Source organism: Embiotoca jacksoni, unplaced genomic scaffold (genome assembly GCF_022577435.1).
Source record: "Embiotoca jacksoni isolate LCO1_2020_lvr unplaced genomic scaffold, fEmbJac1.0.p SCAF_31, whole genome shotgun sequence".
Lineage (NCBI taxonomy): Eukaryota > Metazoa > Chordata > Actinopteri > Embiotocidae > Embiotoca > Embiotoca jacksoni.
In genome coordinates this window covers 3,429,637-3,453,689 of record NW_027185383.1, presented here as the reverse complement: position 1 = coordinate 3,453,689, position 24,053 = coordinate 3,429,637, and the positions used below count along the sequence as shown (strand labels likewise).

The following is a 24,053-nucleotide window of genomic DNA, read 5'->3' as shown; positions in this document are numbered from 1 at the left end:
TCAGAGTGTTCTGCAAAAGTGTGTGTGTGGCTTCGGACAAAAAGGAGCAGAGACACTTTGGTGTAGCAACCTTTATTGAGGGAGGTCTTACAACACTACCGAGGCGGTGTATCCCCAAGTAAAAATATCTTCTTTAACAACACGGGTAGAGGCTGATACACTGAGACTAATAGCACCACAGATAAAAACAACAGGTCGGTGACTTCAAGCCACTAAAGACAACAAAAAGTGGGGAACTTACAGTTGTGGGGATCTGAAAGTTGTGTGTGTGTGTGTGTGTGTGTGTGCGTGTGCGTGTGTGTGTGTGTGTGTGTGTGTGTGTGTGTGTGGCTCGCGAATCCCTTTAAGTTTCTTTACGAAACCTTTAACCATGACAGATGTTTTTCTACCTCACTGATTGCGTGCAAAGGTGTGTGTGCTTGTATGTGTGCTTGTGTGTGTGTGTGTGTGTGTGTTTGACGAAGTCGTCTCCACTGCTCTGACAAAAAAGAGCAGGTTTCTGTCATTGTCATTAAATGAACTGGTGATTCCAGCACAACTGTTTATGGAACAATCGCTCAAGGCTACACGTAAAAATATCCACACACATTTATGCATGTAAATGATGTGCACACATACAGACACACAGAGACAGACAGAATCCCACATGTTGAGTCCAGATGTCGTGTCCTTATTAGCATCAGGTGAAGTACAGATGAGTTTTGTTTGAAATCCCTGCCTAATGCCACATACTGTTTTCCCTGTCGTGTTAGTGTTAGTGACAGCTTTCAAGTGATGTTGGTGTGAGTTTTTTAATGTCGGGAATATGTTATTACTTTTTTCAATGTACTTTATGAGGACTAAACTTAAAAAACCCCAATCAGGAGTCATTCTTCTGATATAAAGGCCATGTAAGTTCAGCAGTATATCACCGATGAACAAGTATGTTGTCAGTTCACAGCTGTGGTTGTTCACCAGTGTTTGCACCATTGTGACAACACTTCTGACACCACTTGAAAGCGCGATAAAAACTACAAAAAGGAGTCCAAATAGGACACTAAACAGATTCATTCAAATAGCAGGAAGCTCCAGTCCTGGAGAGACAAGCAAGTGAAAGAGCCTCTTCCAACCCTCACTAGTTAGTTGACGTCAAAGCTGAGAGTGATACAAGGATGCAGAGTACCCGAGTAGAAATCAGCCCAATGCAGATGAATACTAGAAATATGTACTGATGTGGCCATTACTGATGACTCTCCAGGCCTGAAGTGACCTGTTTTGAATTGGGACTTTTTTACCCTGAAGTTTACCTCCAAGGCAGCGATTCCTCCTGATTGACTTCTGTCACACAAGTTCTAAAATTTGATGGTGGAGGTCAGCACCTTAAGGTCTTTATGGTGTAGGGATCCCAGCAAAGAGGTTGGGATTTGTACACCGTCTGCTACTGTCTGCCTTGGAGGCTCAACTCAGGGTAAAAGAATTTCATTTTACGAAGATATTTACATTTGTCTGCCACACAATCATTTGTCGTTTTGTGACATTTCCTTTTCCTTTTTAAAAAGTACTTGAGCACAGTGTACGGTAAAAATGTGTGAAACTGAATATTCATGAAGGCACTAAAAATCAAAAGCGTGTTGGTCCTGTTGTTTGCGGCCCCGCGTTCAGGGCAGGGACACCCTGCGGGAGACGGTTTGGTGGAAGACCCCGCGCAGCAGAGAGGGGTAGTCTGCGACACGGAACAGGTGACGCTGAGCGTAGGAGTTGTCGTCCTGCCGCCCCCGGCTCACCAGGGTGCGCAGGTTGGCCTCATTCACCTGGTTGCCGGCTGAGATGACGAATAGCTCAACACCGCCTTCCGCCAACTCACGGACGCGCTTCTCCAGGAGGGGCTCGGTGACACCCTGAGACCTGCCGTCAGAGAACAGCACCAGCTTCTTCTTGCCTCCCGATGTGTCGCCACGGCCGCCGCGTAAACTCGTCGCCCCAACCTCCATGGCCTCCAACACGTTGGTGCCGTCATTCTGGAAGCTGGCTTCACTGATGCGGTTTGATAACAAGGTCAAATTGGTGGTCAGTGGCTGCATTTCGTTGGCGGTCCGGCTGTACTGGCCCAGACCCACTTTGACGGTGACACCTCTCTTGTTCTGGACAGACAGGAAACGCTCGGCCAAGCGTTGGACGAAGGCTTTGCTTGTCTCGAAGTTCTTCTGGCCCACACTAGCCGAGCTGTCCATCATCATGAAAATATTGGTACTTTCAGAGAAAGTGACTGTAATACAAATGATACACACAACACTTCTGATTAAAAGCTGTTTCCAATTAATCTCTAAACAACAGACGAGAGACAGCGAGGTCAAGAAGCATTCACTCATACATTTTACAAGCAGATCTAAATGCAACCTACAGAACACCTTTGCTGTGACAGATTATTTCAATTCAATCTACTAATGACAACGTGTAGAAGAGAGAGGGTAAATATCAGGAAGAACAAACCACAGTCCAACCAACAGTAACACCATTTTGAAAAAGAATACCAGACTTACTGGGACACTTGTAGTCTGGGCATTTCTTCTCTGGAAGAGACAACAACAGGAAATAAGTCAGTTTATTTGAAGTTGAAATAAAATGTTCACCTGATGTGGTGTGAGTGCATTTACTGTGTGTCTGCAGATGTATAGCTGCGTTGTACCTTGACAGATTTTGGCTGTGAGGTTCTGCAGGAAGCTGTCTTCCAGCAGCTCTGCATAGTTCTCCCGAATGAAGGAAAAGCCCGGTTTGGGGTCGCTCTTACACACCACAGCTTCCAGCTGCTCCTGGTTGGGCTCGCGGCCGGAGTAGTCCTTCACTCCCACGCCACCCACCTGGAGGCGAGGCAAGACATTTAAAGGTTGCAGGTACGAGAGGTACGAGAACATTGACCATGTCTCTCTAGGTGCGCTGCACTCACCAGGATGCCTTTACCGCAGAGGACGTTGAGGGGAACCTTGTCCCTGCTAATATCAGAGCGTCCATCGGTGAGAACCAGAACAACTTTGTTGTCTTTTCTCATTTCTCTGATGGTGCTGGTCAGAGCAAAATCAAGGGCCTCGCCTGTGTACGTGGCCTCGGCCAGCCAGACCAAGTCTCTTACCTCCCTGCACACACACAGAAATTTGATCATCAAAATCAAAGGCTTTTTAAAAAAAAAAAAATTGTAAGAATCATTGTGACAATAAAAAGACATGCAGTTTGTAAGAAAGCCATTTCCATGTAGTAAAAACAACCTGAAAATGCAAGAATTGATACACTTTCCATATTAATTACCCACCTTGTGGTTCCTCAAATACATTGTTTGACATTTTGGGAGATGGTAGTGTTTGCTTGTTTTTCTTGGAGTTAGATGATGCCACTGTTATGGCTGGAGCTCTGATTTGATTAGCCTAAAATAACAACCGTGGAAACAGCTCGCCACACTCTTTTCAAACTTCAACACACAAATACCTCCCAACACAGTTAGGTTTGTTTTATTTTACACACATAGTTTAACCATAGTTTTTGTGTTTTATTACAAACAAATGCGAGATACAAGGGTAGTTTGTTAGCTTTAGGTGTTCATAAAGTACTTTAGGAGAGAGAGTTTTGCTGCTTTATCCCCTCTGCGGTCTTTATGCTAAGCTCAACTTTGAACTTCCTGACCTTTGCCCCTTTCTTAATACACAAACAGGGGAGTTGTGCCAATCAATTTTTATCGAATTCTCAGAGAAAGAAAATATGTAAATTCTTTAATTATAAATATGGAACATTCACAAGATACAAAACGGAAAAAAGATCATAATCATAAGCCCACCCTGTAAAATGCGATTTTCACAGAGTTCAGAGAAACTTTGCACTTTCAGCTGATGATTGTGAAAAATACTTTTTGTTTCAAACTTTGCACATAAATCAGCCTGAACAGTGGAGCTCAAGCCTTAAGCTATAGGAACAAGGAGAAGAATATAATTTTGAGTGGAAGGGAGGGGAACTTTAACTTTACATTGCAAAGATTGGTTTCATCATCAGTGATAACAGAATAATTTCTGCATCGCTACAAAGTCAGAGAGCGAGCCAGAGATGAAGCACCAAAGCAGGCAGGACTCTGCACGCGCGTGAACTCACTGTTTGAAAGCGTTGATGGTGGTAGTCAGTCTGACAGCTTCTTGGGCTCTCGATCCACTGTACTGGACTACACTCACGGTGGAATGGTTCGCTGCAAACTGGAAAGAAAAACAGTGCACGGTGACGGTGTGTTTTGGTCTGTGGGTGTGTCATGTCTACGAGCATGTGTTTTCCTCCGTCAATATTCTTGCGTCCCACCCATCCGGACTAATTACATCCAAAGTGGAATTCGAGAGTCACCGGAGAGACATAAAAGCACATTCCATACCCGAAGACAATATCGTTCATTCACACTTTCTATTTTGAGGTCTGTTCTTAAGGCCAGCATTTTGTAACATCTCTGAAAAACAGTTTCGGCACCGTTTTTGGCAGAATAATAGATAAACAACACAATCCACAAAGGTCAAACATGAGCCACACCACAGAAGTCAGACAAAGGTGGATACATCTCAAATTAAAGGTTACAGGCTGTTAAAACCCAGAATAAACTTAAAGATGGGCATTACCTTGACTTGCTGATCTTTCATCAGTCTGTCGATCACCGTGACAATAAAGTCTTTGGCAAGAGCAAAGTTTGAGGCACCGATACTCTCCGAGCTGTCCACAATGAACGACAGGTCCACAGGTGCACACTTACACTCTGAAGACACAAATTCATATCATAAACATTGTGGCGGCCTCAGAGTGAAGGGAATAATCAAGCTAATGAGTACAAACTTACCACAGCAAGCTGGACCGTGGAGAACATAGGGGGAAAGAAAAAAACACAAATCAAAGTTAATCAACTGTACAGAGAAAAGGTAACACGACACAATCCGCGTAACCTGCTTTGGATTTTTGTTGCACATTTGGTGACGCAGGCGCCGAGTTGAAAAGGGCAAAAAGAACATGTGGCTTGATTGCTGGATGCGAGTGTGTAAAAAAAAGTGGAGCGTTTAACTTACAGCACAGCTTCATAATGATATCCAGAATTTCACATTCCTGAAGAGAGAGGTGGAGTATACGTTACAGTGTGGAAATGCACTGCTATCACATTACACAACACCTCACAAGACCACGCCATAGACCATTTCAAGCTGCTCTCAGAGAAAAAGAAAAACACGACAATGGGGATATTTTACTGAGAAGTCAGGGGTTTTTTGTGTTCAGGAAATTGGATGTGTGGCTTTGGACTGAACACACAGCATGTTTCAGAAGCGGCCTCGAGGGGGAATTAAGTTTGTGGTGCTTAGCCGTCTGTTCCCGCGGCTAAAATGAGGGCGAGGGTTCAGATAAAATGGGCTGATTATATGTTTTTTTTATACTCACATCAGTTCCTGGAGGTCCAGGAGGCCCAGGAGGTCCCTGAAGAGAAAAAGAAAATGAATTCAGGAAGAGAAGATACGCAGACAAAGTGATTCATCCCCCTGATAGATGTCTCTGTTTGTCTCGTTAAACAAACTGACCAAAAATGCATCTGGTCAGGCTTCAAGATGACACAGCTAGTCATGGCAGTCTTTGTATTTTAGCTGGAATTAAATGGGAAGGTTTTCTTTGGAAAACCATTACTCCTTTGACTGCAAACCAGATTCCCACAGTTACTGAACCCACATCCACACCCACACATTTTGGGTGCGCTGCTATCTTTCTGCAGCAACATTTTCATCTTCCAAAAGCTCACCGCCTCAGCGTTTAGCTTTTTGCACTCGGCTGCAGGAAAACCATCTGTTTTGTTTTAACGGACATTAAACTCAGTTTAAGAGCATTCTTTTCTGTGACAAAGACACCAGCAGGGCTCACGTATGCACACAAGAAAACGCACACACAAGCGAGAGAGATGCAGAGAGAGAGAGACAGCATTTAATTGCAGAGGAGAGAAACTGTCCTCACATGACGCAAACTTTGCGTACAAAAATATGCAGGAGACACAAGCCAGAGGAGAAGCAGAAAGGAGAAGGGGGGAGGAGGAGGAGGAGGAGGAAGAGAAGAGACATAAAGTGGGTAAAGTGTGAATGGGTAGAATTCAGATCGATGGTACGTTTAAAGAACATGGCTTTATACTGTTCAGTGTTATATTTAGATCAAGCTGTGTTCATTTTTCCCCGTGATTCAATACCACAACCTTCACTTGGCAGTTAGAGAAAAGAAAGAGGAAAAACATGTTTGTTTCAACCTGCAGGGAGCCAAACTTTTTTATGTCTTAACATGCGGCTCGGTAGAGAAATATACACCGCTAACGGTTTGATTTGTTCTTGTTTGTCCAGTTTCTTAACAGTTTGGTGGTTCTTTATTTTTCTTATTGTCAACAAAACCCATGAAAAGACATAATCTAACAATCAGCCTAATTAATACCATTGAGACAAGTTGCCTGTGTAGCCAAAATGATAAAGCACAGTGATTTCCAAACTGTGGGGTGTGTACCTTTGGTGGTTCTGAAAGGCCAAACAGCTCCACTCCAACCAGTCATTCAAATTCGTTTTATTACAGAAAAAAGTTATTAAATATCACATTACAGTAATGTAAAAAAAAAAAAAAAAAGGTTCATTATTTAGATTTTTTTTTTAGAAATAAAATTGTTTGTTTTAAAATAAGCGGGATGACATCACCTCACGTCCAACATACTGTAGCAAAACGATAACGTCAGCTGGATGCAGTCGGGTGTGACGCATCCCAAATTTTATTAAGTGAAATGAATGCGGTTTTAAGATAGCTACATGGTCCAAAAACAGTACAGAGTTGCAGTGGCAACGCTGGACCTGAAAGATGACACAAACCCTTCAATGCTGAAGAGGAGCCGGGGTCAGTAGAGCCATTGGGTGGTGCCACTTCTTGCAAGAGATGTAATTGTAGCCTTGTGTTGTTGTTGTTGTTGTTGTTGTTGTTGTTATTTAGCCTTTCTAAGGCTTTTGCATGGTTATATCTGTAAACTTTATTATATGAAAAATATTGTTGGTATTAGTTGACCCTGGTCTAAAAAGTTTGGGGACCTGATCTTACCTATATATTGATATTGATATATGACTGGACACACCAGGCCAACACAGCCAGTTTTTTGGGGTGTTTTATTGTTTTTTGGAAGTAAAGTATATCTTTGTGAAGATTTTTGTCTTTAGTGTTAACACATACGAGGCTGAAGGAAGGCAGAAATCATTGAACTTGGTCTAAAATTTGACATGATTTTAGTGACTTGGTCAAATCAGACCGATGTGCATTAAAAGGTCCTTTTGGTTTATAACTTCAAACAAAGTCCGCTTTCAACTACTGTGAAAGCTGTGTACACACACACACACACACACACACACACACACACACACACGGCATTCTTACCGGGTTACCCTCAGCCCCTCTGTGACCTTTGGCTCCTCTGGCTCCGTCAGGTCCGGACTGATTGTTCTGTGAAAAGAGAAAATTAAAGGCAATTAACAGAAAGGTCCACAATTGTCTTTTTTTTAAATAAACATCTATACATCTGTTCAAACTTCAGGATGTAGAAAAGTATTATAAATACACATCAACACATACATGGTGAATGTGTGCTGTCCTGCTGAACAGCAGTCAGACTCTGGAGTAATGTGTAGTAGTTTTCATGACCCACTGACAGCTTTGCATCCTCTAGGTGGGTTCAACAAATATGAAAAGCTCCCCATGACTGCAGGGGATGAACCGGCTTTGTAGCACACACATGTGCTGCCTGTCTTCTCATCTTTGAGATTACATGGTGCCTGCAAGTCGCACATGTTACATCCACTGATCAACTGAAATCTTTTTTCCGATATCAAATACAATGAAAGTAACTGAGTGTTAGTGTTTGCTTTGGGTATGGCAGCTCTGTGCTTGCCCACTGGAATAAATAATAAATAAAACATTCCTGAAAGATTGTTTATAACTGGGCATGATCATTCCCATCATAAAAGTGGAGCATGAAAGGAAAAGCTTATTTATCTTTAAGTAAACAAGAACATAAATTAAAGGTAAAGGTAAAGTTGCCTGATCTGGGAGGAATAGAAACCCACAGAGGTGAAAACTGAATTGGTGTTATGTTCCATTATGTCTCATCAGCGAAAAATGGAAATTTACATGAACTTCATGGAGGATGTTCACAAATAAGGGCCTTTACAGCAAGAAAAGCAATGGTCCTAATATGGGACTTTACGATGCTCCCACAGGAAAGAATGATAGAAAATGTTTTCATACATGGTGTATCAACAGAATTATTGATAGTGATGGAGAGGTTTTATAATAGGAAGTGATGAAGTGTCATTACAAAAGAAATCTGACTTTTAAATTACGACTTGGAATTTATGCCAATTGCTGCAATTTTGCTGCAAAAAAACCTCACAAAACTGGCTGCTACAATAATATTTGATTGCAACAATCACAGTTACAACAAGGAAAGACAATAACTGTGAAACCCTGAGGGAAATCTGGAAGCCTGGACTTGAATTTTACTCCAATTATTTTCTAAGTGTACTATATCAAAATATTTTCAATATGTTGAGTCATTCGGTTGTTCTGAAACCTATAAATGCACTTGAAATCTTAACTGAGACCAGGTCTGTCTCTCTCTGGCCAGCTATCTGACACAAAAGCACAGCTGCAGGGATAAGGAGTAGCCAAAGCCCCTACAGCTGCTGCTGCACTCTGACCCACCACTGATCGCTGTGAGATTACGGTCCAGTCTGCAGAAGTGTGGAGAATAAAAAAAGCTTAACACTGTAATTCAATTTCAGGAAAATGAGCCAATCTTTGATTTCCTTGTTCCCACAGATACTGTTTCAGACTTTAAAGACATGTGGGCAGTTTGAGGAAGACAGCGGGCAGCTGCTGACAATTTCACATTCATGTAAAACTGCATATTGAGAGCATATAATACACCAAATGATGACGCGCTACAGTAACGGCTTTAAAAAATGGCTCGCAAACATGTGTGGATTTAAGGGTAGCAACTGTTTTAAAGTAGATATTTACTTGGGCACAATATTGAACCCTTAAAAAGGCTTATAGTGGATAGAAGAGCATTCAATCTCTTTAAAAAAAAACAACTAAAACTGATAGATTATACAAGTAGCTCCGAGCCGGAGATCTGATTGGTCAACTGTACATTTGGAACGTGCTCAAATCAGCATAACAGCACATCTTGCTCATCACGAGAAATATCACTCCGCCTTCTCAATGGCAAATATATTATTGTTATTGAATTTCATATAATATGGAATATAATGTTGTTTTTACTTGTTACAGGTCGATTAAATGTGACCCAATTAACGAAATCGGGTCTGTTTTGGTCATTTTTTGTCGCTACGAGCCCCCGTACCGTAACATCACGGATAGTCGTGCACTTAAACACAAGAAACGGTGCTAATATCTTAAAAATACATGAGTCCATTGATATATTTTTTTCCGCACGAATCCTAGTCATACCCCATGTATTGCCATGGAAACGGAGATCATACTAACAAAAAGTGCACACCCTCAGTTCACAGTTAAAGCACAACGTCTAAGGTAATATTACAGATGTTGTGGCTCAAAGTATTAAAGATAACAGACAAACTTAGAAGAGTATAACTGCCCTCTGTCACAAAAGAAATCCTGATTAGTCGTCACATAAACACTTATTTAAAGACATAAAGGAGAGACAGAGGGCAAAAGGGCACGCTGGCAAGTTACGCATCACTTTAAATCATTTCTACTCTTTGATCCGAGTTGCACACCGGATCAGACCAGCAGATCTGCATTCCGGCTACACAGACGTCTACCTACAGCGACGGAGGGAGAGAGACGGTAATGCCAACCACCTGGATTTTAACACACACGCGTCACCCTTGAAGGACACACACACACACACACACACACACACACACACATCTATATTTACACACAACACACGCGGTTCCAATTACTGCAAATCCTCCACGTCAAACACGGATGTAAAGAACAAGGGATATATCATTCACAGTTACACACACACATGCCCTCAGCTTGATGTGATGACATCATATTTGGTGACTCACAGCCAGATGTGACTTTTTGTCATACGTTGTTGAGCTTCCCTCTGAACTCTAAAACAGGTGGAGAAGTCAAAAAGGTCCGTCTCCACCTTTATCTTCGCTGACACGCCCCTGTCTGTAACCTCCTGTCCCCTCTGGCCAGAGAGAGTGCAGGCAACACAACACATGCCTGTACAGTGTGAAAATATTTAAACAATTTAAATCCAGTTGGTCAAAAATATCACACTGAAGCCAGTGGTATTGGACATGTCTCTGGAAATGTTTGATCTCTCGTGATTTTAAGTCAAAAATTAAAACCGTTTCCTGTGTCCAAAACAGTGGACTGCTGAGTATCCTTGGAAACAAAAAAGTGACTGTACAGAGAAAAAGATATAACAAGAACAAAAAAGGATGAATGCCTCTGGGGGTCAGTGTAACATAATGAGATCATTATTTCCTTTGAGATACACAAAAAAATGGCATCTAATCATGTATTTCTAATAAAGGATGTAGTCATGGACTGACAAGTGGAGCATTAGCAGTGATAAGAATATCTGGTTTTTCATTTTGGGGAATATGCTTATTGGGCTTGTTGCTAGAAAGCTCGCTGAAAAGACTGGCACCTCTATCATAAATGCTATAGGCAGCAGCAGTTAGCTTAGCTCAGCATACAGAGTGGAAATGGGGGAACAGTGAGCCTGACTCAGTCCACCAAATCCACCTACCACTGCCTAAAGCTTATATACTGTACATTTTTAGTTCAGTGTACATGAACCCATTTGTAGAAATAACAAGTCCCCAATAAAAAAAACTCTGTTCTATACTTGTACGAATTAAATAAGACATAATGTTTTAAGTTAGTGAGCTTTAGAGGTGCCGGTCGGAAAGTATTAGCGGGAGCTCAACAGACATTGGTGTCAGTTTTCTCATCTAACTGTTGGTAGGAAAGTGAATTAGCAGAGGTAGCTCCTGCTGCATAACTTAATTACATTTCACTTTACAATAAGCATTAGTTTGTAGCGTAGGTTATCTCCACAGCCTTGTCAGTATCCCTGCATTGACACCAACCTGTCATGGACCCTGTTATAGTTGCCTGCTTGTCTGTTTATTTAGCAGGATTATGAAAAAAGTCATTGGTCTGATTTTCATAAAACTTGGTGGGAGGGTGTAGCACGGGCAAAGGAACAACCCGCAAAATTTTGGAGCAGATCAGAATCTCAGGGGCGGAGCCATTACGCCATTAGTCGTGGTAATGCAGTACATGTTAACATTCAGTAGATGGCAGTAAAGTTCAATTGTAACAAAAACAGACCTTTCTGGAAATACAGTGACTCAGTATGGCAACATGGTGTCCACGACATTCAGCCATTCAGCAAATAATTTCAACCTTCATCTATTTCATCTAACTTTTTCAACATTTAATCCATTACTTTTATCAACTATTTCAAATATTTGTCTATCAAGCAGTTTAGCTCAACCATTCACGCACCTTTTAGCTAACTTTTTTTGTTTGTTTCTATGGCCACTTGCTGTCTATCTTTCACACATTTAGTCCCAGTTGATTTTTTCTTTAAAAGAAATTAAAACTTCAGTTGTAGAAAATTATTTTCCGTGCTCCACAAACTTTCCATATATTCCCTGGCAACTGCAGACCTACCCTCTGGGATTACAAATGGTTTGGACTCGCAGCTCCAGAGAATATAAAAGTGGAGCTCATTACAGAACCATAATGAGGGATTGTGTGCGCTTGAGCCCATTTGTACAAATACCCTTCACTCCATCATACATTTAAACCATTTTCCAAAGTTTACCACATGTTTATATGCTGACTGAGGCATGGTGGTACTTATACTTCAGCAAGAAAACCAGATAAGAAAAAGTTAATATATACTGTATATATCTACAAAGGTTTTGTGAAGCTCCCACAACTGTTTCCTCGAAACTGATTTGGTTACATTATGCAGCTAACGTTCAAACACACGAGACTCCATAACAACTGCAGAAAAAGAACAAGCAAACGTACATGTTTTGTTTTGGTGATTTTAAAATCAAGCTGAGGTTTATGGCTCTTACACACCGCTGTAGAAGCCGTTACAGAGGTTATGAGATGTTTCCTGGAGGCTGTTGTCACTTTGCGAGGACAAGCAAAAGTTTAAGTGAATTAAACATCGTCTAATCCTCCCCTGAGCTACAGCACCACAAAGCCGTGCCGAGTTGTAAACTGATCTGGCACTGTAAATTCAAAGCTTACAAAGCGTGGCTGCTTTTGTAGAACAGGGGTCAGAGCGAAGATGAGAGGGAAGGTACAAACATGCAGAAATGTTTATGTCACGAAATACTAACCTTGGAAATGCGATCATTTTTATGTAAACACGGGCAGGTTGAACCGGGGGTAAAAGTGTTAAAACCGGCACGCTCTATGGACGAACACACACATGCACAGTCGCTCACGCACACACTCGAAAAGTAGTGTAGTCCCTTTATCGTCTCTGTTCATTTCCTGGTATCCTTGACAACGGCATATACACAGCTGCATCAGCTCAAAGCGCTCTTACCCAATGACACACACACACACACACACACACACACACACACAAAATGTGTTCAAATGTGCTCAAGAAAACTTTTCCAGCTGCAGAACAGGAGAGTGTGAGAGAAAGATGGGTAGATGGAGAAAAACAGGAGTATAAAAGTATTTCCAAAAGGCAAATGTGGAAAAACTAAATGAAAGACAGAAATTTAAAGATGAATTGAACAACTATATATCACTCGAAGTGTTAAACAATGCCAATAAAAAAATAAATATGCAAATGTGTCCATTATATAACCCATGTGACTCACATCCTGTCAGCGCTCTGCCAAGAAGGGATAGAGGACAGATAAAATGAGATCAGGAGGGAATAGAAACTCCAAAAAGGAAAAAGAGGCAGAGGCAGACTCACATCGAGGCCTGGATCTCCGGGCTCTCCGTCATCTCCTTTAGGTCCAGGAGTTCCCTTACCACCCTAAAGGTAAAAATAGCAAAGGATAAAGGTCACAGGGGAACATAAGCATGAAGATTGACTTTAACACTTCTGGCACTTAAAACAAGGTTATCCACATTCAGTGTTGATGTCTAAGTGTAAAATGCTAAATACTAATAAAGCCCATTTAATTCAGCTCAGAATAAATTGGCCTATAGACAACCAGTTATCAGTGATTCATAATAAAACAGTGCAGAACTAAACTAACTGCATTATTTACATCAAAACCATATAAGATCTGTTGATCCCAACATCTGATTCCAAAGTTAAAACAGACATGTTAAAGATAACTTACCGGCTCACCGGAATCTCCACGGGGCCCAGGGTAACCCTAAAAAAAACACAGAAATGTTATAGATTATACACATTTACAGAACAAACTGTGTCATACATGAGATGTATTAATGACCTGAAACACCGACCTGGAAACCATGACAACCTGTTGTGCCGTTTCCTTGGACACCATCAACTCCCTGGAATTAACAAACAGAGACATTTAACAGATCCATCTGCGTACATAATTTCATGGTAGGGTTTATGATGGATGGCACACATATGTCCCCCCGCCACCCCTCCCCCTCTGTCTCCCTCACTCACCCTCTCCCCCATTGGGCCTCTGTCTCCGGGAGCTCCTTTGATTCCTCTCGGTCCTTTGGGTCCCTGGTAGAAGAAAGGAATGATAAGATTAGAAACATATGAAATGTAATATGCTCTCGTGGAAAGCAATTAGGATGTTGTCAACAGGCGCCGTGTGTGGGTGCACGCATGTGTGTTTGTGTGTGTGAACAAAAATTAAAGACTTTTAACCCGTTATTATAAAACTTCTGCCTGAAGAAACGTTCAGTACAGCTCTACAGCTGCAAGGACAAAATAAACGATCTGGCGCTGATGTAACTGAACCTAGTCTAAAAATTTTCAACAGAAATAAAGGACAACAATATAATGTGCCAAACAGATGTTATTAACAGACATACAGGGACCTGCTGAGTGGAGAGTTCACCAAGGAACTATCAGAAATCTATTAGATGTTCTGGTGAGCTGATTTATTAGATTGTGTGATACAGAGTGTCTGGTTGCTTCAAAGGCTTTTTAGAGATACTTGTTTAAAGTTTCAACAGACATCATTAGCAATAAAACCGTTTTTGGTTGCAGTTGACAGTAAATTGCAAATTTTTTTTTTTTAAAGCATTTGTCCATCAATAAACTGTGAGTGTGTTTTGTTGGACTTACTTCTGGTCCAGGGGGGCCTTCATCTCCTCTGTAGCCAGGAGCCCCGGGTCTGCCAGGCTCGCCCTGGAAAACAACAACACCATTAATGAGATTGTTAAAACACGTCTCCAGTAAAACAGACCAAAACGTAGGAGGAAAAAAAAAAACTGCCATCGCGCTTTAACGTGAAACTTTTAAACATTCAAAACCTAAACATTTCTTTTAAAGATTTATTCATTGACTGTATGGTGTTCATATATATATATATTTTTAGCTAAATGTTTATCTAGTAAAGCTTTGACAGTGTTTACTGTCAACAACTACAGCTCCCATCAGTCTTTGCTAGATGTTAACTGACGGTTGAAAATGTTTGCTGTGTTGCACCTAAACTGTACAATCACACCCGTCAGTGATGTGACAATCTACTCATTTAAACTGGAGTAGAGCTCTCCATCACTGCATCAAGGATAAGCATCTGTTAGGATGCTTTTCAAAATAAACATTCTGTTTAATTAATACAATTGTTTTAATTGGTCATCATTTAATAGGTTATGATGACATTGTATAAACCAAAGTCACTGCTAAGATCTGGCAACATGGCAATATCCTTTAAAACAGTAAATTAGAGCATTAATCAAGAATTAATCTGATGTTCTGATCTGATCTGTTAAAATGGATAAAAAGCACTTGTTGGTTGTGTAAACAGGAAATTTAGAGCTAATTTTACTCATCTACGATGAGATTAGAATATTTCCCAAAGACGACAAGACAATTGCTAATAGATTATAATACAATTTGGTACCAGGTAGAGTAATACTGTGTAATAAAGCTGAGGATGCAGAGTGTAAGGCGTCGGCCCAGCGTGTCAGTTAGTCCATGTTTTCTCTACTATTCAGTTTTCACTGAGGTCTGATGAGGAAACGAGGCAAAGTCAAAAACACAAAAGAGCCATTGAAAGTTCTGACATCACGGAGGTTACCGCAGCTAACGCTTGTAACGTATTATTATTATTACGCTGCCTGCTGCCTTATGAAGAAAACCATACTGAGGCTTTGGCAGGAGCTGATGGAGAGAAGAACTGAGTCAGAGGGGAAAGAGTGAGGGCTGATCTTCCCAGGAGTAACGACTGAGAGGGAGTGGGGGGAGGTAGGGAGGGAAGAATGGGCAGCGAGGCAGCCAGGTTCGCCTCTGTTTAAGCTTCTGACCGGTGTACTCCGCACTTAATGCCAAAATATAGATGCACATGCACAAGAGCTCACACGTGCACGCGCACTAGGAATTTCCCTTTTCAACGAGAAAAAAAAGGACGGAGAGAAAAGTGGGTGGTTCCTGCTGGAGGCTGTGCCGCCTCAGAACACAACAGACTAACGAACAGTGCACGTAGCTCCTGTTTGTTCCTGTTTGAATGTGAGTTTAAATCAGAGGATCTTACGGGGTCTCCGTTGGGGCCAGCTGAACCCTCTCTGCCCTGCTCTCCGCGGGGTCCTGGGTCCCCCTGTCAGGGACAAGAACAAATGGATAAAGTGACCAAAAGGTGTTCAAGACAGTAACACGAGACAAGTAAAGCAGACAATGCCAAGTTTTGAATAGTTAAATCAGTTGGAGTACATGAGGAGTGACATTATAAAAACAGTTCTACTTTCACTGAGGTCAGTACAGTTGCAGTTGATTTAGTTCATGTGCCAAACTGCATTTCCGATGAATTTGTAGGGAGGAGATGCTGAAATCAGGCGGACTCCGAGGGACTGGAGGTCTACTTTTGATCATCCCCTACCGGCTCTCCTCTTAGTCCTCTGTTTCCACGGGAACCTTGCTCCCCCTTCTCCCCAACTTGTCCCTACAAGAGATTTTCGGGAAGTTAATACAGACATCAGCAGCTGTCACACACAAACACACTCAACTTAATGTCAATATGAACTCTACTTACTCTCTCGCCACGACCTCCGTCCTGTCCAGACGGCCCCTGGAACGCACACACAATAAACACACAATGGAGAATCAGAAGGTCGAATAAAAGTCATGAACTTGATATTTCTGGAGCCATCCAGGAGCTTTATCACTTACATCATCTCCGCGTTCTCCTTTGTCCCCGTTGGCTCCGGGAGGGCCCCGGTCACCCTGTCAAAGCGCAGACAGTTAAACACAGTTCGTGATCTGTCTTCTGTCATCCTCCTGTGTTTCTCTCTGCGCTGACTTACCTGAGGTCCCAGTGATCCATAGTTTCCAGGCCTTCCTGGTTCTCCGTCCCTCCCAGGATCTCCCTGGAATAAACACACAGAGCTTTAACACATACCACCTACAGCCAATCTGAGACCTTCGTGAGCACGAGAAGTATTTACGTCTCACTTTTTCTCCTTTCGCTCCGTAAGGACCGGGGTCTCCCTTTGGTCCAAGGTCTCCCTGCATGCCCTGGAACCACACAGCACAGAGACACTTTCAGTATTTGATCACAAGCAGCTGAAACCACGACACTTAATCTCTGAGGTCGCTGTACTTTTTAAGCTCATGCGTGTGTTTGTTTACAGTACAACTATATGGCTTCATTTAAACAGTCTAACAGTAGAGAATGTAAACCGAGCCGTGATTGAGGAGCCAAGGACCTCAGTCGGCCTGCCCCGAATGGGGGTGGGGGGTGGGAGGGGTGGGGCTCCAGATGCAGGCTGAGATGCCGGTCAGGGCTCCAACATTCCTAAACATGCAACTGTCGCTAATGGCTAATCTGTAAACAGGAGCGGCGGATCCTGGGGTGGATACGGAAGTGGCCTGTTTGAGTGTGCTAATGTGTTAAAGAGAGAAATTAAAACACTGATATAGAAAGTCACGTCATCCACACATCTGACTGACTGTGCCTTTGCGGTCCTTAAACTTGATGTCAAAGTCACACTGAGTTAACATCAAAAGACTAGTTTCCATCTGGTTGTAATTCAAACGGTCTGCCATTAGTGTGACTATCTGATATACAACTCACGTCTGACCCGGGGGAACCTTTACAGCCGGCAAGTCCGGGGAAACCAGCTTCACCCTGATGAGGAAACCCACAGAGACACAGCATCAAACACACTTATCAAATAAACTAAATTAAGAAGCTACAGACGTACTGATTGTACTGGGCTCACCTTACGCCCATCGATTCCATCGTTTCCCCTATGACCTTTGTCGCCCTGAGGAGGAGGAACAGAAGAGTGAGTGAATGAGAATAAAAGTGATAGAAGAAGAAATGATTAGACTTCAGAGGAGCCACCAGTAGGACAGCCTCCCTGTGACGATTAGTAACTCACCTTGAAGCCTTTGTGTCCTCTTTCACCCTGCAGAAAAAACACACACCCCAATGTTGAGTCTGGAATTTTACAGAACAGAACAAATCTTGCTAAAGAATATTTTTCTTTGTGTCTGATAGTACCTTGTCTCCTCTGATACCACGGTCTCCCTGGAAACAGAAATACACATGTAATTATTATCATCCCAGCATGCAGCATGATAAGGTCAATGATAGTGATTAGTTAACAACATAAATAAATGTACAAGACAGCACCCTCAAATGCATTACATCGGAATGATAAGAGTTTGGTTTGCACTTAATTGACTCGGTAGAGGATGAATATTTCTTAATAATATTTTTGAATGTTAGCACTGTAAAGGCTGGAGGGGGAGTGTGCAGTAATGCATGTGTGGACTGCAACTGTCAAGGAAATGAACTGAGAAATTGACTTATACTTAATATTGTGACCTAATATTTCTTTGTGAACAATATGTCAAAACAACTTACTCATTTAGCTTAAAATATGGCTATTTACAAAACGAGTTGGCCGGACTGGGGTCGTTCAGGCTTCATTAAACCCCAATGTCAGATTTAGCTCTTCTGCTAAACATCTTTAGCATCCGTTGATCCACATAAATGTCTGTGCTCTTGTCCAAATAATATCTCTGATGTTTAATAAAGACTTCTATGCACTCTACCTTCATTCCACTGTAACCAATAGGACCAGGATCACCGGGGTTACCCTGTAACAAAGAGACAGGAATATTACATCATCTGAGTCCAGCAAGCCTGCAGGGCAGGTCCAAAGAGGTGCGTTGATTGCTGCATGTTAGTGAGGAGCGGATGATGTCAGTGGCGTACGATGAATATGGAGGAGCACCTACCACGGCACCAACATCTCCTTTCTCTCCTGGCATCCCTGGTCTACCAGTTTCTCCCTGTAGAGAAGAGAGAAAAAAAATAAATGAATTCAGAAGATTTCTAGTTTTTGCACACTTCTACACTTTGGTCTTTTCTAATTTTCTGGTTATATATCCCACCTTCGAGCCAACGTCTCCATCTGGTCCTTTGGGCCCTCCAGGAGCCTGCAGACGAAATGATAAAACAGTGATGTACTTGTTAAAAAAAAAAAAAAAAAAAAAAAAAAAAAAAGTACAAACAGCATTTGTGTTCACTATAAGACAAAAGAAATAAAATACTTACATTGCAGTCGAAGGAGCAGCACTGAAAAAAAGAAAAGAGAGATCTTAGAGCAGGACAGTTGTATCTATGTCTCTGTGTATTTTTGACTTCAAAGATTATTTGATTAGTTTTGTTTAAATCCAAGTTAGCGTACGTTTTCTGGTCTGATCTCAAATGATATCTGAACTTATCATCACCGCATTTCTCGTCCAGCAGGCTGGACAAAATGTCAATTATCAAAGACATAACTGCTGGGACTTTGATGGAAGAAACAAAAGTATCCGAAAAATGTTTTATTGCAGCAATATCCATTTGTTTTTCATGCAGCTTCTTGTGCTTGTCTTACGTAACCCTTTCTAGCTTCCTGAGTGTTTGAGAGTTTATCAGAGTTTACATGTCAGCTGAGGCCAACAGTCTCAACAACACTGAGCCAGCAACTAAGCAGGAAAAAGGTAATGACCTCAAAAACTCCGAATCTATAAACATTCGAACTGCTTCTCAGTCAGAAAAATCTGACTAAATACTCAGCTCAACAGCCACAAAGCATGACAACTTGTTAAGTGGAGTAATTTGGTTTATAAATATTTTTATACCATGACATTCAGCTGTTATAAATTGATATCTTGATCCCAGCTGCATCAGCAAAACTTTGCATCAACAAATGTGTTGTTAGGATGCTCAAATCCAAGCCTGCTTTGTGATACACCACTATACACACAGTTACTGTGTTCTTCTCCTTTATATTTAACTGGAGGAAGCAGATCCATCTGAAAAATAAAAAATACATACCACATCCTTTGTCTCGTTTGTCTGGAAAGAGAAGAAATAAAAAATAAGGTGAGTTTTATATCCAAACTATTAGAGGAGAGGACAAGTAAAGTAGCGGAGAGGAAAGGAGAGGAGAGGAGAGGAGAGGAGAGGAGAGGAGAGGAGACGTACGATCATGTTGATGATGGTTCTAATAGTTTCGATCTTGGTGGATCTGGTCTCGTCGGCAGCAGTGAAGTTCTGTCTGTATTTCGGGTTCGTGGCGATCAGTGACAGCCTGGTGTCCTGGTGAGACACAAAATACAAACAGCTTTATCTACAAGCCTGAAACAAGAACCAACTGTATGCCTTTCTGGCCACACTAGTGTGAGTGATATAAAATATTATTTCTGTATGGGGATTTTGTTTTTTTTCCCATCCTCTTGGCATAATATGACATTTAGATTACTTGTGTTTTTTTGCCTGACTCTGGTCACTACACCTTAGAGTTCACGCTTTCAGCAGCAGTCCATATGAAAACACAGTAACACATGTCTTAGAGTCTTGTATGGGCTGCAGAATATCAACTATATTAGTGTGTGTGTGCATACAAACGCTTTTTGTATGAAAGTTGAAAGGAACAATTTGAATTTTAGACCTTGAGAGAAAGAAAATGTTTCTAATTGAGTAGAGTAGAGTAGGGGTGCCAACCCATAGCTTTTAGGCTGTTGTGATACAAAATATGTGTGCTGAGTTATTGTTCACATAAAAGAAGCTTATTCAGCTAGTTTGGGTGGAGATTAGTTATGTTATTAAACATAAGTATGTCTCGGACACTTTCACTTTGTCAAAGTAGCTCTCGGAGGAAAAAAGGTTGGAGACTCCTGCTGTAGACAAAAGTCAGTGGTCATATATTCAAAGGATTTTAGAGAGCGTAGAATTGGTTTTAAGGTTGGTATTTCTTATGCAGTTTTACACAGGACTTGTCCTGTATCCTAAAACCAAGACTGATGATTTTGGCCCCTTATATAAATTCTATATTGTGATATTTTGAAATAAACCTTAAAATATCTAAAAACAGGATTTAAATGGCAACTTTCAATGTCAAAAGGAGCAGACATTAAAACATTTCAAAAAACATCTGTATTATTACCTCAACTAAAGAGCCTAGCTTGTTCGTTTATCTGTTTGTCAGTAGGATTACAAAAAAACGACTTGTCTGTTTTTTTATGAAACTTGGAGGAAGGGTGCCGCATGGTTAAATGAAGAATCCATTACAGTTTGGAGCTGATCAGAATAACTGGGTGTATCCTTAAATTACTTGTTACCTGCATTAACAATGTGAGATACAGCATTAGCCTACTAAATGCAGTACATGTTAAAATCCAGTGAATGGCAGCAAATTTCAATAGACAAAATATAGGTCATTCTAGGAATATGATGACTTTGTATTATCATTTACACTCACAGGTACCAGTAATCCTCTGTATCCAACACTTGCTCTTGGTCAAATCATTATTGAGATTCAAAGGGGAGAACCAGGACGGGTAAAACTATAACATCGTCACAGTTAGAATAGTGGACTGTTGGCCTCGGTGGAGGTCTGTGCTCTCCGAGTTTATGAAGTCTTTAATGCTCCAACACCTCGTGGTGGTTAAGGTTTGGGTTATGGGCCGGGGAATGTATTTTAGCAATGCAAGTCCTCGCCCTATCATCTAAACCTGTGTGTGTGTGTGTGTGTGTGTGTGTGTGTGTGTGTGCGTGTGCGTGTGTGTGTGTGTGTGTATGTTTTGTACCTCCTGGTCAGGTGAGATGGCGACAGCGAATACTTTGACCCCGCGTTGCCTAGCTTCATTAGCGGCTTCCTGCACACCTCCACATGGCTCTTTGTACCCAGTAATAGGGTGACCATCAGTCACGACCACGATGTACTTGTTCTCAGTGTAGTGGGAACCCCTGAATGCAGAAACACACACACAAACACACACTCAGAAGTGATATTCAGATTCTGAATCAGAATCAGAATCACTTTATTGGCCAAGTAGGTTGACACACACAAGGAATTTGACTCCAGTTCTCTCTCAGCGTCCAAAACAAAACAAAACAGACATAAATACGTATTGTTGATGTTAATATTTCATCTGCTGGAGTGTATGTCTGCGTGTGTTATTGTTACCCAATGAGCAGCTCAGAAAGGCCATGCTTGATGGCACAGTCGGTGTACGTGCCCTTGCCGATGTACTTGATGCCATCGATGTCTCTCTTCAGGGCCTGGCGATCGTTTCTCAAGCTGCTCAGCTGGCGCACGATGACGACGTCGTCACTGTAGTGCAGCGCTCCTGAGTTCCAGGTCAGGACGCGGTCACATCGGTGGTGCCTGGATAAGCAGAGGCGTTGAATAAACACAATGTTAATATGCAACAAAGTGCAGAGAGACAGGGCTGGGATAAAGCTAATACATTAACTCAAGTACTCAAGTACAAGTTTGAGGTAACTGTACTTAATTATTGTAATTCATTACATTTCAGAGGAAAATAGTATAAATTCCCTTGACAAAACCTGAGATGACCTAATAAATACGGATCACACTAAAGTAGTTAAAATTAAGTAATTTTATTAGAAGCACCATGACTTCATGACACACTGAAATTTCACCTCAGACCACAGCCAGCAGCAGTGGTGGGTGTTTTTTGGGGTGTCCAAATGCGAGCTGTCTTGCAACCACATCCAACAGTGATGTCACAGTGTCCTAGAGTGCACCTGTGCATCACTGCAGCGCGGTGAGAAGTTAATACATTACTTAGATTTATATGTAAAGGATCTGAACACTTCTTCCATCATGTGTATTTGTGTGTGTGTGTACGTCTTACATGTCCTTGAGTTCATCTATGAATTGCTTGGTGAATTCTTTGATCTGGTCGATATAAAAGTTGGGAGGTTTCTGTCGGAGGGCGACACTCTCGGATGTATCCAGTACGAAGAAGAGGTCAACGGGACAATCTGCTCGTGAGGCAAACGAAACAAAGATGGCTGTCAGCAAACATTGTCCAATAAAAAACACCAAAACACCCAATGATATAAACTCTGTCTGCTCAGCAACCAGTAAATCTATGCATGCATTATCCATCCATTTAAGACAAGTTAACAACACAGGTGATACACAGGTATCACTGGAGCACTTAGATGTCTGCAGGCCGTTATGATGACACTGGATGTCATGGGGCTTATCTTCCTGATCTATCATATTCATACAGGTACACAGATGCAAAACCTCTGTCTGCACCAATAACATGACTGTCTGCAGATACACCTGTACTGTAACTGTTGCATGGCAGCATGGAGGGGGAGCAGGCCAGAGGTTGCTTCAACCGCTTTGGCATCACACATCTTACTCTACTTTACAACCCCAAACCCTACAGGCCCATTAGGACTACTAAGGGACCAAACAAGGGCCTGCTCAAGGTGGGCAGGACTCTGTCATCATCTTACTATCAGTTGTTATTTCATCTCTGCTGGTAATTTGTACAATTTCTGAGATTTCAGGAGGTATGCAAGTCAAAGGCAATGGCAATCTGCTCTTTAACAACATAACTTCAATACATTTGGCAACAGACAGACCCCTTTACATGCAGCATTAATCAAAACACCAGGTACTAGTACATTTGCGTTAAAAATGCAGCATATTTGATGCAAATTTACCGTTAAACTGGAGTCCTTGGTTCTGCGTTTGCGCTCCGGCCAGGAAAACACACAGCAGCGCAAGGAGACTTCTGAGAGTCTCCATGATTAAACTGCAAAATAAATCTTTAAAAAAAATTAATTACGACACCCCAATCCCCAGAAATAACAAACACCGAACCTTTCCGGCCCCGAACCCGGTACCTCTAAACCGATTCGGTAAAACTGTCCAGCGCTCCGACGCAGTTTGTCCGAGGCGAGACCCAGAGCGCGCAGAGAAGGACCAGAGCGCACCGCGAGGGAGGAGGCAGGAGGAGGAGGAGTTCTTAAGCTTCCTCTGAAGAGGCTGTTAAGTGGCACTTCAGCAGAGCGCGCACGGGCCCAAAAGTTTACACAAAAGCCTAGAAAGTGCACGCTTCCTTAAAAGGTGACATGCATGGGAACAAATATAAACTGCGTACTTTGACGGCTTCAATACTTACGCAGATTTATATATATATATATATATATATTTTTTTTTTTTATTCGCAAGAAAGGAAATAGAAACTGGTCTGGTTTGAATACTTTCACAACATGTATAATAGAGGCAACGTTTCATGCTTTCTTTTCACTCATGTAGGCACTAACTCCTTCCTCACATTTGCCATGCAGAAAATCAAGAAATGCAGCCCTGAACAGATGCATACTGAAGTAAATTCATCAGGCTTGATGAAAAGCAGCTGACACACATCTTGGAAGGATTTAGTATTCTCTTTGTGTAAAAAAACAAACAAACAAACAAACATATTTTCGTTCTGTGGAAGATGGGGTGGGTGGAGCTTTAGTACATCTGGTTCACTTTGGCGTCCAGACATGACCTGAACATAAAACAGCAAGACG

At 41.7% G+C, this 24,053-nt stretch overlaps 1 protein-coding gene across 1 annotated transcript; it reads right to left on the bottom strand.

Moving 5' to 3' along the window:
- Window positions 1-56: 56 nt before the first annotated feature.
- col6a1 (collagen, type VI, alpha 1) lies at window positions 57-23,460 on the bottom strand. Its single transcript, XM_069164513.1, has 35 exons — window positions 23,196-23,460; window positions 22,367-22,496; window positions 21,673-21,873; window positions 21,293-21,452; window positions 19,689-19,802; window positions 19,539-19,559; window positions 18,771-18,791; window positions 18,608-18,652; window positions 18,452-18,505; window positions 18,266-18,310; window positions 17,709-17,735; window positions 17,587-17,613; window positions 17,425-17,469; window positions 17,277-17,330; window positions 16,655-16,717; window positions 16,507-16,569; window positions 16,373-16,426; window positions 16,236-16,271; window positions 16,083-16,145; window positions 15,741-15,803; window positions 14,330-14,392; window positions 13,697-13,759; window positions 13,522-13,572; window positions 13,395-13,430; window positions 13,019-13,081; window positions 7,417-7,482; window positions 5,419-5,454; window positions 5,055-5,091; window positions 4,832-4,840; window positions 4,617-4,750; window positions 4,111-4,208; window positions 2,924-3,110; window positions 2,666-2,837; window positions 2,520-2,549; window positions 57-2,245 (listed from the first exon to the last, which is right to left on the bottom strand). The coding sequence occupies exons 1-35, from the start codon at window positions 23,278-23,280 to the stop codon at window positions 1,638-1,640; spliced, it is 3,024 nt and encodes a 1,007-aa protein (XP_069020614.1). The 5' UTR covers window positions 23,281-23,460; the 3' UTR covers window positions 57-1,637.
- Window positions 23,461-24,053: the final 593 nt, after the last annotated feature.